The following is a 16,893-nucleotide window of genomic DNA, read 5'->3' as shown; positions in this document are numbered from 1 at the left end:
ATATGCGGAGACATTCAATAATTCTTTTTTTATTATTGTTTTGAAACCCTTACCGTTCATCTCCTTGAGATGCGCAGGTAGAGCATTGAACAATCTTATACCAGCGCTTTTCACTCCCCACTGATAAAAGAGTTGTTCGTTGAACCTCTTCTCTCAAGTTTTGCCTGTACCGAGTTCCGTAATTGGTAGTCTCTCATATTGTGCCGTTCATACACTCTCACCCCGCCAAAACATTAAAAATCAACAGTAATCGACAATAATTGGCTTGAGATAACAGTAAAAGTTGCGACATAAACGCCCTATACCATGGGATATCTACTTACGCTATTGTTTCTCTATGGTATAACCCTGTAAAATTTAATTTACATTTTATGTCAACAATGAGGTGACTCTTTCATCCATTCCATCACTTGAAATGAATATCCAATCAGAAATGAATATTCTGTTATTTTATTTATTTTGAAGTTGCTTTCCATGACGAAACACTATATAATAACTTTGTTGAAGTTCTGACACTGTGTTACTTGTAAATATTTGAAAAAACGCTTACTTTTGTTGGAGTATTGAGGAATGCATTTCACTCCTGAAGAGGAGCTTCATCAGCCTGACGATGTTGGTTTTTATGGTCAGGCTGATGAAGCTCCTCTTCAGGAGTGGAATGCATTCTTCAATACTCCAACAAAAGTAAGCGTTTTTTCAAATATTTACAAGTAACACAGTACCAGAACTTCAACAAAGTTTATTTATTTATTTTTCCTACAGTTACCTTGAAAAGTGGCCATTCCTGCACTGATTACAGAACGCAAAGAATCACTTTTCCGCTCTAGTGCGGGAAAAAAATTTTCTGCACTCCAGATTTGCAACATGGCAACACAAAATAGTTGGTGGGTTATATGGAGGATTAGTGCACAAAAACAAAAATTAAGTTGGTAACAATGACTGTGGTCAGATTTAGATGAGAATCATTTCAATGGCTACCCTACATTTATGATAAAATCCCAATCTAGAAATCCAAAATAAGAATAATGTTTATCTAAATCATAATTAAATAATAACTTCTCATCATTTAATAATAAATAATGTTTATTTTCTATTGACAGTAATAATTATTTCAACTCCAAGCAATGAGAAATGTAGCAAACACACATTTTGAAATTCGAATTTTCAGGTTAAATAATTACCGTTCGAAATCCATGTCAATAAAATTAATAAAATAACATTAAAATATACTACAATAAAATATTTTCTGTTGTCTATGTTATTTTATAAATATTTTTTAGTTTACTTATAGTATTTTTCGGTAATTCTAGTTAATCATAATTCTGAATATCTGAATACTGTTTTTAGCTGGATGAAAGAACGAAGTTAGGTACGATTCTTCCCGCTAGGTCGCGCGCTTGTCGGTTCAGCCATTTTGCAGTCATCCAAACCAGCTTTTGGCGTGTATTTTGAATGCGATTTTTTTGTTTTATCTGTATTTTTTCTGATTCTTGAATGAATAAAAATGAGAACTTTGGCTGAGAATTTTCAACTTCAATTGGATTATTAATTTTTAAATAAATTAATGTTGTTATTAATAACAGCATCACACACACAAACATTTGATGGATTTCAGCCATCATTTTATCCATAATTACCCACTTTTCATATTCAATGGTAACTGTAGGAAAAATTTAATGTGAAATACGTGCGCAAAGTTCCTCTGCTGCACTCAAGAAGCCATTCCTTCGTTTCTATGATTTAGTAAACGTTTCTTTCGGTGCAGCAAACTGTCACTTTGCGCACTAGTTGCACAAATAACTATATTAGGTTAGCACAAACAATACAATGATCGGAAAAGAAAAAACAGGCTATTGCCTATTTTACTCTTTGGTCCGGTATCCGAGCTCGAGATTTAGCTAAGTTCTAGACTTTAAACAGCTGGAGTCAAAAAAATGGCTTTTCGAAACGGGGCGTAGCACTATCTCCGTAAACAAAGCAATAGTGCATTCTGGTGACGTCAGCACAGGTAGGGCTCCTACACCAATAAAAACACTAGCTGATATAGATCAGCTGAAATCAAAAAAATGTTATTGGTGTAGGAGCCCTACCTGTGCTGACGTCACCAGAATGCACTATGACTTTGTTTACGGAGGTAGTGGGCGTAGTCGTAGTTTTTATGATAAACTTTATTTTCTCATTTCTGTAATTGGGAACGTTTTTCCTTGACGAAATGAAACATTCATAAATAATTCAAAATAGCTGAAACTTTACACTATTTTCTCTCTATTATATTCTGTGTTCAATTTTCAAGTTTTTCGAAATATAATTTTAACGTTGACTACGACTATGCCCCGTTTCGGAAAGCCAATTTTCTGACTCCAACTGTATAAAGTCTAGAACTTAGCTAAATCCCAAGTTTGGAAACCGGCCCTCAATTGATGGAGTATTATTTATTGGGTTATTCCTTATTTGGCGAGTAACTCATCACTGTGCATGTTTCTATGTAAAAATTAATACCATTATAATGTTATCACTCAAACTGGAATTCCCTATTTATTAATAATTTTAATGAATGTAGGAACATAACATTGTACCATTTCACTAGAGAATATTAATAGAAATAGGCCTATTCCTTTATAGCAGTGGTCACCAAACAGTCGTCGCGAGCTACCGGTAGCTCGTGGGGTAGTTTTTGGTAGCTCACAGAAATGCTTGGGTTGTCAACCATGCATTGAGAAACATGGCTACAAAATTTTGCATTTCTCACAGATATAACTGAGAAGTTGAATGATTTCAATCTGCAACTTCAAGGGCATAAGGACATCGGTGGAATGATTTCAACTGTAAAATCGTTTTCCAAGTAGCTTGAGATGTGGGAAAAGAATGTCCCCCAGTTTGAATATAAACATTTTTCCAGTCTGAAGAAGATCAATGACGAAAAAAATCGTTCACAGCACCTCAGAAATAACCAAGAATACGTTACAATTCAGACTTGAGACAACAGTTTGATTTCAAGATTTTAAAAGCATATCGAATATGGTACAATTCGTCAACTCTCCTTTTGTAGAGATCGATGCAGTAGATTTTTCAGCTTGTGTTGTAAAACATTTTGGTGTAGATCAGGCTTCAGTTGAAATGGAATTTGTTAATTTTTATAATTATCTTGTCTCTCAGATCACTTTCTACAACTGGAAATATTTGGCCTCAAGTCCCCAAAGAAAAATATCCTATTATTTATTATTCAAGTTGCATTGAGGTTGAAAACTATGCTCAGCTCTACCTACTTGTGTGATTCATCTTTATCAAATATGAAATTTATAAAACATCTATATAGGAACATTTTTTTGGACAACTGCATCAGAATGGCGGCTACAACGTACACTCCAAACATCAAGAAAATACTTGATGGCCAAAAAGAGGTCCACTGCTCTCATTGAAATGTACATTTCAACTTTAGTTCTACTTTTTGTCGTGAGATAAGTAGATTTCAACACTAGTATGTATCTTTATAGGCAATAAAAGATACTTTGTTTATTCTAATATTCCTTGGTAGCTCACTAGAAGATTTATAAATGCTATTCTAGCTCACAGGCTCATATGTTTGGCGACCACTGCTTTATAGGCTGATAAAGTGTTTATAGGCTTTATAGGTTCCTTTATAGGCTGATATAGGCTAGGTTATCAGCCTTTTCCTTATGCTGATAACCCATCATTTTGGATCGAGATTTGTATATACAGTATCACTATCATTTTTTTTATTCCAGTCCTTAGACTTTAACCAGAAATCACTCATGATTCATTCACTATTTTTTAATGAACACCATGCTCTACAATTAAAAACTTTCTTTAAGTTTACAGAATTAATAACTCTTCTTACAAAGCTACCTGCTCGAATCTACTTTCAAAATACAGCTACTTATATCCTTAATTAAGATGCAGATTGAGTTTTATATGTCATTCAATAGTATAAAATATAATAGCGCTTTCGTTTTTTATAGTATGATGAATTCTTCAATTTTTATAGAAAATTAGTATGAATACTGTCAAAATATCTTTATAAAACATTTTAATTTCTATTTCAGCGTGCGCACATTCCTCAAACAGTGATGGATATTATAATGGGACCAGATCAACCTATATATCCAATGTACACGGTCAAAAACGAGCCAGTAAGTTATCATTCAAATCTATATTTTAATTCAATTAATAACTCTTATAGAAAGCTACCTGCTCAATTAATTAATTTTCAAATAATGAAAAATTACATTAATACCAACAAATAATGATCAACTGAAAGTGATTTCATTGCATGAACCACGGTATATATAAGAATAATTTTTCATATAAATACCGTGACATGAACTATTGATCTGTGCATGGGGAAGAATTTATAATTTAGCAGATAAGACATATATTTGAAATTTTGAGACAGGCCTATATTTAGCATTAAAAATGTACTTGAAAAAATACTAGATCAGCTTGAATAAAAATATGCAGGGTAAATAAAATAACAAAAATGACTTGGAGCTTAGAATTAGTAATATTTTGTCACTGATGGAGAGATGAATTCCGTTTTCAGAGTAGCCTACTACCTGATCTTTCACCCACGATTGAGTAAAATATCAATATTAATTTATACTTGAAAATTCTTGTTGGTTTTTACGCTTTATTCACTTTCAAACATTCAGCCAAAATGATGTTCAAGTGTACCAACCAGGATTAACCATCTAACAATCTAGCATTGAATCAACTTAGTAGGTGAAGATATTGGTACCAATATTCTGGTATCTACTGTACTTTTGAAAATGTACGGCAAAGATTTACGTGCGTTGATGATTGATGAGATTATGACTATCTGAAACTTGAAGACTATGACTGGTTTATGACTTGTTCTTGCTGATATGTGAATCCGCGACTGTTAAAAATTACGTCAATGAAATTAGTCTGTCAAAAATTTTGATTAGGATTATCAGGATTTTGCTATTTTATAAAGAATATTTCTATTAATAACAATACTCGTTATTTTACCAAGTGAAACTCTGAGACATTTATGATGTAGGTCACATTCTACCATACAGGGTGGGTGAAAAGTCTGAGAACGGCTTAATATCTCATACACAAAGGAAATTTGACGGTGGGTGTGATTAGGGATCCTACTCAAATTGAAAATTCTACTTTACTATGAGTTTAGAAATCTGGTCCGTCTTCTTGGATCCGCCATATTGAATGCAACTTTATTTTTTAAATAGGAAGGTGGTCTTGCGATACATGATTTCGATACGGAATTTGAAGGAAAAATGAATGGCGAGAACCGCATATTGATATCTCAAACCGTTTTGAAGATATTTACATTATTAATCAATACTATTCAAAACAGAAAGGAGAGAAAAAAGTATGAGAACGACTTAGTATCTCATAAAAAAATGTGATTTCAAGGTGGGTGTGATTGGGAATCCTGCTCAAATTGAAAATACTACTTTACTATGACTTTAGAAATCTTGTCCGCCATCTTGGATCCGCCATTTTGAATGCAACTTTACTTTTGAAATAGGAAGGTGGTCATGCAATACATGATTTCGATACGGAATTTCAAGAAAAAATGAATGGTGAAAACAACACACCGATATCTCAAACCGTTTAGAAGATATTCACATTATTAATCAATACCACTCATGTACTTGTACTTGTAGGTTCATTTCTGATTTGCATGGTATTGATTAATAATGTGAATATCTTCTAAACGGTTTGAGATGTTGATTTGTGGTTTTCGCCATTCATTTTATCTTGAAATTCCATATTGAAATCATGTATTGTATGACAACCTTCCTATTTAAAAAATGAAGTTGCATTCAATATGGCGGACCATATTTTAAAAGTCACAGTAAAGTAGTATCTCCAATTCGAGTAGGATCCCCCATCAAATCCACCATCAAATTACCTTTGTGTATGAGATATTAAGCCGTTCTCGGACTTTTCACCCACTCTGTATAATAGAAACTATCAATAATACCCTCCAATATCTATCAATAGAAATCACCCACTAATTAATAGGAGTGAACCGTGGTCTAGTTTCTAGAGTGCTTGCGTAGCAGCATATAGATCCTGGGTTCAAACCCTGTCATTACCAAAACGTTTATAACCAGATCACTCCCATGCTATCGGATGGGCACGTTATTTGTCGGTCCCGGCTGAAGTATGACAGTCATTGACGTCTTAAGTTATATATTCAGGCGAGGTGGGACCTTTCTGCAAGAGACTCCCAACCAACACGAATTTACTTTTAACCTACTAATATATATTTTTTCACAGATGTCACCACCAGAGCTTATGATCGACATAAAGGATGAGCCCTCTGACGAAGCCAAGTTGAAAGCTGCTCAACACCATCCCGAACCAGTTCAGCCAAACGTAGAACCAGCTCCTCCTGGTGCCGATTAAGACAAATTCGAAAATACCCAAAAACAAATGATCAGTGAACATTCATTATTTTAATTGATTTGAACTGAATGCAATTATAGGTATACTTCTGTGGCGATTGAATGTATTAAGTTTGGTTTTCAAAACTGCGTTACATAATAATTTGTCTGTGAAGTTGTCTATTTTTAATTTCTAATATTTTCATCAATGTAGTGTAAAAGTGGTATTTAGATTGTCTTAATCAATGTGAGTTGAGCGATTATGTGTGGTAATTAAAACATTTATTGTTGCGTTGTATATGTTCCGAGTCAGCGTTGGTTGGAATATTTATATTAAAATCAATATCAAACTGACAAAGTTTGTCTTTTCATTTCCCTTTTTGTTTTTCTACCATTTCCTCTTGTTTTCAATAATTATAAAATTTATCTACTTAGGCTCGGCTTTTAGACCCGCCGCAAAGTAGACCAACGCTAATCCACGAAAAGCAACCCACGCCGTGGTATGTTTTTTTAAACCATTGCTATAGAATTATTCATAATCAATCAGCTGACAAGTATTCATTGCATGTATTATTATCATTACACAGATGTCGGGAGAAGCCTAGCAATGGTTTACAAAACATCCCACGGCGTGGGTTGCTTTTCGTGGATTAGCGTGGGTCTACTCTGTGGCGGGCCTTAGGATACCGTACTTATCAAATCTTATGAACCATTCAATCTATATTAAATCTATAGGTTGAGTGGTTCTTTAGATCTAATAATTATTTGAAAAACCGGGCCTGAATATCTAGTTTCCCTTGTGCATAACTCACTTGATATAGGTAATCTCCTTTATCAATCGGCACAATCACAGTTACTTCATTAATTTTGCGATGAATTACCGTATATGATAAATTAATAGAACAAGATTGATTTATTCTTTCCTTGAGTAGAAAGAAAGGTATTGATGGACCTCTCATCAATTTAGTATTATATTGTATCAAAGTGAGTTCACGTCTCAATATTGCTATAGAGAAAAGATAGCATAATGTTTTATTTTTGGTATATTTTCTATATGTATTACTTATTCGACAATAACTTGATTAATATGTGATTAATTTGATGAACTATCATTTTAATTGATGATAGTTCTATGATTCCATCTCTTCATGTGAATTACCATAGAGAAACAATAGCGTAAGTAGATATCCCATGGTATAGGGCGTTTATGTCGCAACTTTTACTGTTAACTGTTAGCCGATTATTGTCGATTACTGTTGACTTTTACTGTTTTGTTTGGGTGAGAGTGTATGAACGGCACAATATGAGAGACTACCAGCGTCACACAGCTTCATGGGAAAGAACTATGTGGACTATCGGCTTGAGATGACATTGAAAATTGCGACACAAACGCCCTATACCATGGGATATCTACTTATACTATTGTTTCTCTAAGGAATTACCAAGATTATATTATTCTATAACTACTAAAGATTACTTGTTGCCTACTCAGCGTTAACAAAACACCGCTTAGTTTCTTATAGCTTCCATTGTAAATATTCTGAAGTATGTATTTCGCTGAGAATTCAATAACCCAAATTAAATTCCAATGAATTTCACTCCCAAAAAGATCAATTGTCGGTAAAATAAATTAACTTGTTTTATATAAACGAAGACGAACACTTTATTTACATCTTTGATCTTCCGCTTCCAAATGCTGTCTTACAATAATATAAATTTATAATTCGAATACAATTTCATCAAAAATTTCTTCAGTGTTCTTCGGTATTCACTCTTGTTGATACAACATAATATTAAAGATGGCAGTTTCACACATTTCTTTGAACTACGATTACTTCAAATACGATAGCTATAATATTTTCAAAACTATAATCATAGCTATAATTATTTCTAGTGGAGGAATCGATATTGAAGATGGCATTTTTATAAATTTCTTTGAACTATAATTTCAGATAGATTTAAGAACTGTAATTTGAAGACTTTAATTTGTAGCAATGGAATGGATATCAAAGTGAGTAATAGTTTCGCGGCTGAGGTGGCCTCTCTCTGTATTGCTGATAGTTCTGCTGCTGCTGCTGATATTGCTGAGGTTGTTGCTGATATTGTCGTTGTTGTTGATATTGCGGTTGTTGTTGATACTGAGGTTGTTGTTGATATTGCGGTTGTTGCTGATATTGCTGAGGTTGTTGTTGATATTGCCCTCTATTGCTGTTGTTATCGTTGTTATAATTGTATCTCCCTTGTAGACCTGTGAATAAAACAAATTAATGCAGCTTTTCAAATGTGATTTTGTTTTAACTTGGAAAACAATATTAGAATCTCAAACGATGAGTAATATTCTACAAAAATGCAACAAACTTTAATTGTACTACACTCTAGAACTAAGTTAGATACTTCGTTCTATCATCAAGTTACAGATTTTTTAAATAAATTTGGTCATTGCAGATATAAAATTGAATATGATTGCTTAACTTGAACTATTGAAAGTAACTCACGTGTATGAATAGTCTCATCATAACTCATGGGAAAAATATTGGCACTGATACATCTATATAATATAAAAGCGAAGTGGCACTCACTCACTAACTGACTGACTTACTCACTCACTCGCAGAACTAAAAATCTACCGGACCAAAAACGTTCAAATTTGGTAGGTATGTTCAGTTTGCCCTTTAGAGGCGCACTAAGAACGGATTTGGAAAAATTTTCAAAGATACGCCCAAAATCTGCGTTTTCCAGCGTTTTTAGCGTTTTCTCAGATTTATCGAGAACAAATGATCAGAAAAAGTTCAAATTTAATACAGATGCTCAGCTAGGGTGTAATAATGTTGTGTTAGAAGGAATTTGCAATAACGTCAAAGATACGCCCAAAATTAGCGTTTTTTTTTCTTTTTCTCAGATTTATCGAGAACAAATGAACAGAAATTGTTCAAATTTAGTACAGAAGCTAAGCTAGGGTGTAATAGTGTTGTGTTAGAAGGAATTTGAAATAACGCCAGAGATACGCCCAAAATTAGCGTTTTTTGCGTTTTCTCAGTTCTTTCATCAAGTAATAGACAGAAAATGTTTAAATTATGCAGGTGAGTGAAGCGAGCCCGCTGATCTCATTTTTGGACGATACAGTCGGGGGTCCAGGGGGCGGAGGCCCCTGGTTAGACAGATATGGCGAGCGAAGCGAGCCTGACGGCTAGTGATAGCATAAATGCATGTTATGTATTTTTTTGGCTACTCTTGAATATAAATGAAAATATAAACCCAAGTACCCGCCTTTTTAAAATTGCTTACCCACAACAAGTTTCGGCTATACGAAGCCATAATAATTATAATCAATCAATAATAATAATTATTGATAATATATTATCAATAATAATGGCATCGTATAGCCGTAACATGTTGTGAGTGAACAAATTTGAAAAGGATACTTAGATTATTCTACTTCTATTTATAAGCAAATTTTGCTATTTTTCTCTATGATGCTACTGATAAGTGGAAATCCATCTTGATAAAGTGGAATTGTGAACTACAATCAGTGCTTCTCAATTATGGAAAAATAATAATATCGAGTGACCTGGCTGGCTCAGTTTTGGTGTCAGAGTTTTCAGGTCGCACCTGATCAATTTCAGGGCCTCTGACATGACATAACGACTGCTTTTAGGAAGCCGGGACCGACGACTTGACTTGTCAATCCGAAACACGGGGCTTAGCCCGAGAAAAATATTTTGCCCGGGCCGGGATTTGAATCCGGACCTCTGAATTAATTATGGAATTATATATTATAAAATATTATATATTCAACAAATTCGGAAAAGGAACAGTTCTAGGATTGTCCTCTTATATGATTTGTGCTTGTATCATAACATAAAATAAATTTTCATCAAAAAATGCAAAAATCGCTTACGGTCTAGATAGGGATTGGCAGCCGCTCTTATCGCGTGATAGTTGGGTGGCACAACTGCCGGATCTTGTTGGTAAGGCTCCAAAGGAGGCGGATTCGCCAGTCTCAGGTTGATCTCTGGTTCGGGGTTGAGGTAGCGAGATTGCTCCAACTGCTGTGTGCTCAGAAGAACATTCGCTGCAACAAAAATGCTGGTCATCAAAATAATCATGCATATTATTGTAGGTATTCGAAAATAAATTAAAAAGAGATCATTTAATAGGTTTACTTAAAGGTGAATTAAATAGAGTTATAAGTGTGACGTGCCTGGCGAGCAGCGCCAGTAGCGCTGCCACCACCAGGTTTTTAGGGTCCTGGGCCCTGCTACTTCTATAGGACACTACATTTTATTTTTAAATGATACTACAAATTATTATTAAATAAATACACAAATTCACCAAAACATTCTCTCTCTATTGAAAAAATCCCATAACAAACATCTATACTCTCTCTCTCTCTCTCCCTCTCTCTCTCTAATCATAATCACTCCTCAATCACATTACACAAAACTACCTTTCACGCACAACCTTCCTCCAGCGCGCCTCGGAACGTTCTCTCTCCAGTTTCGCCTCTACGCGGTCATCTCACCGGTACAAAAATCCAATTTGGTGGCCTGAGGGATGACTCCGCTATTCTAATAATTAATAACCTATGAGAACGAGGTGTTTGAATTGTTGCATAAGTACCTTTTTGGTTTTAGACAACACTAATTTTCGGCCAGTCACGCTATTATCAAGAATTATTGTCAATTCTGTTCAATTGGAAAATAGAATAGAAAACATATCTTAAATCTACACTTCACAAGAAAAGATCCAATTAAAGAAATTTTTATTCCACCTGGTAATTGACATTTTTATTAATTGGAACGTTTTTTAGAATAAGAGTACAAAGCTAATGATTGTGATAGTATGCTATTCAATTTTTTTGGTGATGAATTATTTAAACTTATCAATGCTCACTGCCTAGTTTTTTTATAAGTTTGACTTATTATGTCTTATTATTTTAATAGAATAGAAAAAATGTTTTGGAAGAGAGTGTTTGAGACTATGCAGCATGGAGGTGCTGAGGTAAATCTATATATTTGAAACTTACTATACACCACAAGGTCTATAGACCTATGGTACGGTATTGCCTAGCGCAGGTCTTGTTGCTAACAGAAATCAGTCATTTTATTTGATTTATTTAGAATAGATACCGTATGCAATAATGTGTGTATTGTATTTTATCATTACAGATATATCACAAAACTCATCAATTTTTATTTTATTCCATTAAAATATCATGCACATTATTCCATGCATAGACAAAACGCTCTTGTGAACAGAAAATACTACTTATAACATGAATTCAATTTCTATTTTCAATTTTAGTGCACATTCTAATTAATGAGCCTGAATACTGTATGTTATTAATTGTATATAAGCTAATTAATATCTACATAACTTGATATGAATGATATATTATTATTTGTATTATATTATTTTTTTAGCACATTCTAATAAGCCCAAAAATGTTAGTACCTGGATATTTGGTGTGCACTACAGCTTGAAATCCTTTTTTGCCGTCCACTTCGTAGTCGACTGTTCGAATCTTGCCGTTCGGCTCCAGCAGGCTGTAGGATCCTTTGACATATTCGCCTAATCTCTGCTCCCATCTGTCGCTTATCACTCCCGATACAGAGTCATCTATCGCGTACCTATAGTCATACTGCACCTAGTCATATCAAACAAGTACAAAAATGATAATAGATTACCAAATAATTCAATCATAATTCATTTAAGAAATGATTGGGTTGATTTGAAACAAAAATGATAAAATTAGTACTAGACACAGTGGAACTGACATGTTTCTCATTTCACCATATAATAGAGCCCACATGAATTTAAAAGTTCCAAATAATTGTAGGTGAGATGCTTTTATTGATGCATCCTGTATTGTACTGTATTGTATTGATGTATTTTATTACACTTTTATTGATGTATCCTGTTCGAAAATTTAATGTGAAAGGACTAGCAATAGTATAGTTTGTAAATGTATATGAAACATGAATTCATGAAAGGTTGACCGTTAGGAAATTGAAGGAAAAAACTTATTGTTAAATTTTTGAATAATAAATTCAAGAAACTCTTTGGTATCAAAGAAGTAGGCCTACTTATATATTTCAAAAATTTATACACCAAACAATGTTGGGCTATGCTACTATTTAGGACTATATGTAGCCCTACTTACTGATGCATAACTGATAGGTAGGTAAACAACAAAGTACAAAATAGGTATGTTATTAAATGAATTTATTTGAATATGCCCTATTCAAGCAATATTGTAGTTCTGCACCTACAATGGTACACTGCACCTAATTAGCTACGGTATATCAAACAAGCCGCAGAACCATAATTTAACTAACATTGTAACAAAAATTATGAACTTAGCTCATATTCGATGAGGTTGCTTTGTGAATTAGGCTCTTTGTCCTGCTTTGTTGGAATATATGATAATATATCATTTGAAAGCACTAGTTTGTAAGCAATGTTTGCAAATCATGTTTTTAAATCATAAATACATGAGGTACCGTATATACCTTTTTTGAAACATTCTCTTCTGGTTTCAATCTAATCTATGAAAAATTATACTAAAAAATAATTTTAAAGCACGCACTATATAGTTTGTTAGCAACGTTTGCGAATCACGTTTTTAAATCATAAATACATGAGGTATATACCTTTTTTGAAACATTCTCTTCTGGTTTCAACCTAATCTATGAAAAATTATACTAAAAAATAATTTTAAAGCACGCACTATATAGTTTGTTGGCAACGTTTGCGAATCACGTTTTTAAATCATAAATACATGAGGTATATACCTCTTTTGAAACATTCTCTTCTGGTTTCAATATAATCTGTGAAAAATTATGCTAAAAAGTATACTATTAAAAAAAGCAGGATTAAGTTACTAGATAGAATGCACAATAATTGATAAACTAAACGGTACAAAATAACTCATATTGAATAAGTAGATGCATTATTCTAAATATCCGAGAATTCAAGCTATTTTTTGGTAACTTGAGTGCTAGTGGAGATAAAAGATAAACTTACATCGTTGAATGCGGATGTGGATGGGTATGTCTGGTAAACTGAATACACCGGTACTCTAGGCTGGCTCTTTACTAAACAACTAGTAATCGTTATGAAAATAGCCACCTGAAAATTAATATCACATTAGAAACACAATAACATAATATTATATAATCCGATATATTATGTTATATAATATTCAGGCCAGACTACACATAAATCACAGTATTAATTGCATCAAGCAATATATTAATCATAAATGTTCCAACAGTGTGGAATTTAGTAAACAAATCCAACAAAGAATTTTACAATGAATTGTTTGATTGTTTAGACATCGAGCACGTTTAGTAAACGTGCTCATTTTGTAAACGTTCTTGATGTCTAAATAATAAAATAAAATAATTGTAAAATTAAATAAAAATACTAAGAAATTGTCAAAAAATCACAGATTTCATTGATAATTGGAAAGACAGGCTTCGGTTGTTACACCATTGTCAATCTCTGATAAACCTGTGATTTTTGGTCTGTGTCCTGTGATAATCTGTGGTTTTTGACAATTTCTTAGTATTTTTTTTAATATGGATAATTACCACAATATCAACTTCTCAACTACACAAAAAGTAAATTGTAAAATTGTTTGTTGGATCTAATTCTTATTTTTATTCTGCTGGATTTGTTATTGTCGGTAGGTAGTGTGAAACAACTATAGTATCAAATAATGTCGATTTGCTTTTTCTAAGAATTCTAGCTAACACACATTATTTCCTTTTTTTCAAAATATTTCAATATTTTTACATCTTATCATGAATGCTTTTGCTCTGTATCACTCTACAAAAATCAATAATACTTTTTTAAAGTGAGTTCAATCATTGCTAACTCATGTTGCCTACTCCTCTGTGATTCTCTGTTGTTAGTGGTTCATAATATTTTCATCAGTGATGACATCTATACCATCCTCTTTCATTCATATTTTTATCTGAGATTTCATATCCAATCCAATATACGGTCAAATCATGATGAAATAATCTATATTTTCTCCAGCAAACAACAATTGATCGAAAGTTAACTCACTCGCATAATATTTTCATCAGAGATGTCAACTAAACCATCCTCTTTCATTCATATTTTTATCTAAGATCTTACATTCAACCCAATGCACGGTCAAATCATGATCGAATAATCTATTTTCCCCAGCAAACAACAATTGATCGACAGACAACTCGCTTGAATAGTCATAGTGGCGTTTGCAATCATGGATCTGCAATAGATTATTGATTGACAGCTGAACTGGCGATGTTTACAGAGCACCTTCACAGTTCACAGTTATTGCAGAACTGGCGGAGATCTAGTTCTCATCGTTCGTGACCTGACATCGATTTCGTGCGATATTCCTCGCCAACTAGTCTGGCTGGCGAAGTTAGGACGATAAATTCGTGTCACTCGAATATGCAATCATGTGTGCGTGTGTCACATCGCCTCTATTTTGTATGCACTCTTGCACTTACTCTTAGGGGTCATAGCTTGCAACTGCATTTCTCTGGACCTCTAGATTATTCAAATTTGTTGTCATCACAGATAATAGACAATCATTGCATCACTGAATGCAGACAAATTTATTCAAAGATGATTCTAATTGTCTTTGATGTATAATGTATTTCAATCTTGATTTTTTCCAACACGTGATTCATCCTACGTTCATCAGACGGTACCGGTCATTCAATCACTTCTTTTGAATTTCTCATGATATTTCCATGGAGTAACGATATACTAGATTCTATTATACAAACTCACTTTACAATCTTATTTGCAGTGTTTCTTGTGAACTCATTTGAAATATGAGATGTCTCTATAGTACCTATGATTTGTACCTTTTCATTCAATAACTTCTTCTGAATTCCTTATGATATTTCCATGGAGTAACGATATACTAGATGTTATGATATCAACTTACAATATTATAAATGGTGTTTTTTTTGTGAACTCATTTTTTTGTCATATGAGAGGCCTCTATAGTGATAAATTTATAAATCAATTAATTTTATTAATTCAAGTTTTTGTGGAATCATTCGGAATGTGAGAGCCTTCTTTAGTGATAGGTAAATTAGTTTAATTAGGTATTGATTAAAGTTTATTTGTGAACAGTGAACTCATTAAAAAAGTGAGAAGTCTCTTCAGAGATAAATTGTTGGAACTTCAATATTCTTGAAATAATAATAATAAAATTAAGATTAAGCAATATACTGATTCTATCAGTAAATAATGTGAATAGAGTTTGTGGATAATGTTCCAATTCTATTGAAATTTATTATGTAGTCAACATATGAATAGACTATATTAATAAAATATGTAGGCTACTGTTAAATATGTGGTGATTAACAACTACAGCCTAGGTAATACAACAGCAAACATAAATTAAATTCAAGAATGAAAATCAACTAATATTTACACTAGCCTAGATACCTTATAATTGATAAATCAATATTAGTAAATTAGTAAATATAAATAACCTGACGATGGTGTGAGGTACGTTACAATTTGTACTCTTGTTTTATTATTTTATTAATTTTAAAGGGTACTATAATTATATTTTATCAATATTAGTAGGTATAGCTTATACCATTACTTAGCGCGCGTTTCAGAGGATTCAAATGGATTTATCAAATACCGTATACCTACTGTGATAATTTATTCTGGGTAGAAGTATATGAAAATTCAATAGGATACATGGGGAAAAGAGGAGATTCCAAGTTGAAGGCGTATCAAGCATATTACCTACCATAGTTTTATATTAAGAGAAAAAAGAAATGAGTGCCTCATAGCATAGAGAAATGATAGCATAAGAAGATATTCCATGGTATAAAGACGTTTATGATCCAAATTTCACTGTTAGCTCAACTCAAGTCGATAGTCCAAATATTTCTTTATCGTGAAGCTATGTGACGCTGGTAGTTTTTCATACTATGCTGTCCTTACACTCTCATCAGGCCAAAACAATAATAATAGACAGTAATCGGCTTGAGCTAACAAAAATTGGCTTGAAATTTGGAACGTAAACTACCTAGGTATATCATATGGGATATCTACTTATGCTATCTTTTCTTTATATGCTTCTCTATGATATTGCTTTCTGAAAGCATAGAGAAAACGTAAAGGTAGGTACTATGTTTTATTGTTATTCCATGCTGAAAGTTTCAAGATGAGAAACATATTAATCATTGTATGAGATCCCTGAACTTGTTCCAAGGTGATCAGCCTTTTAAAGTCAGGTTCAAATCAAGTAGCTACTGTGACCTAGTCATGGAAGTTGCACCAAGCAACCACTGATTATCTAACTTATAAATGCAGTCGTTGAATTATGCACTTTTTGATTTCATGCAACAACCGTATAAAATTGAAGTAAGATCATTAGAATAGATTGTTCGGCCATCACTTATGAATTTAGAAATCATTCCGTTTAAAAGTTGTACAGAATTTGGAAAAGCTTTTTCAG

General features: G+C 33.0%; 2 protein-coding genes across 4 annotated transcripts in view; one reads left to right on the top strand and one right to left on the bottom strand.

Annotated features, from left to right (window-relative positions):
* Positions 1-6,756, top strand: part of LOC111047055 (symplekin) — a 41,272-nt gene extending 34,516 nt beyond the window's left edge. For 2 of the 3 annotated variants that reach the window (XM_039437590.1, XM_039437591.1), the window contains exons 20-21: positions 4,065-4,151; positions 6,292-6,749. In XM_039437590.1, the coding sequence (XP_039293524.1) occupies positions 4,065-4,151; positions 6,292-6,420 (216 nt within the window). In that variant the 3' untranslated portion in view covers positions 6,421-6,749. Of the gene's footprint in view, positions 1-4,064; positions 4,152-6,291 lie in introns of all 3 variants that reach the window. The other variant, XM_039437589.1, reaches the window with a different exon arrangement.
* Positions 6,757-8,036: 1,280 nt separating this feature from the next.
* LOC111047054 (RNA polymerase II degradation factor 1) overlaps positions 8,037-16,893 on the bottom strand; it is a 31,046-nt gene continuing 22,189 nt past the window's right edge. Inside the window, exons 3-6 of the mRNA XM_039437588.1 lie at positions 13,425-13,529; positions 11,853-12,045; positions 10,297-10,470; positions 8,037-8,646 (exon numbers count right to left, since the gene is read on the bottom strand). Of these exons, the coding sequence (XP_039293522.1) occupies positions 8,405-8,646; positions 10,297-10,470; positions 11,853-12,045; positions 13,425-13,529 (714 nt within the window). The 3' untranslated portion in view covers positions 8,037-8,404. The remainder of the gene's footprint in view (positions 8,647-10,296; positions 10,471-11,852; positions 12,046-13,424; positions 13,530-16,893) is intronic.

This window comes from Nilaparvata lugens, chromosome 11 (assembly GCF_014356525.2).
Source record: "Nilaparvata lugens isolate BPH chromosome 11, ASM1435652v1, whole genome shotgun sequence".
NCBI lineage: Eukaryota > Metazoa > Arthropoda > Insecta > Hemiptera > Delphacidae > Nilaparvata > Nilaparvata lugens.
Note: the sequence above shows the minus strand (reverse complement) of the source record. Positions and strands in the feature narration are given on the sequence as shown.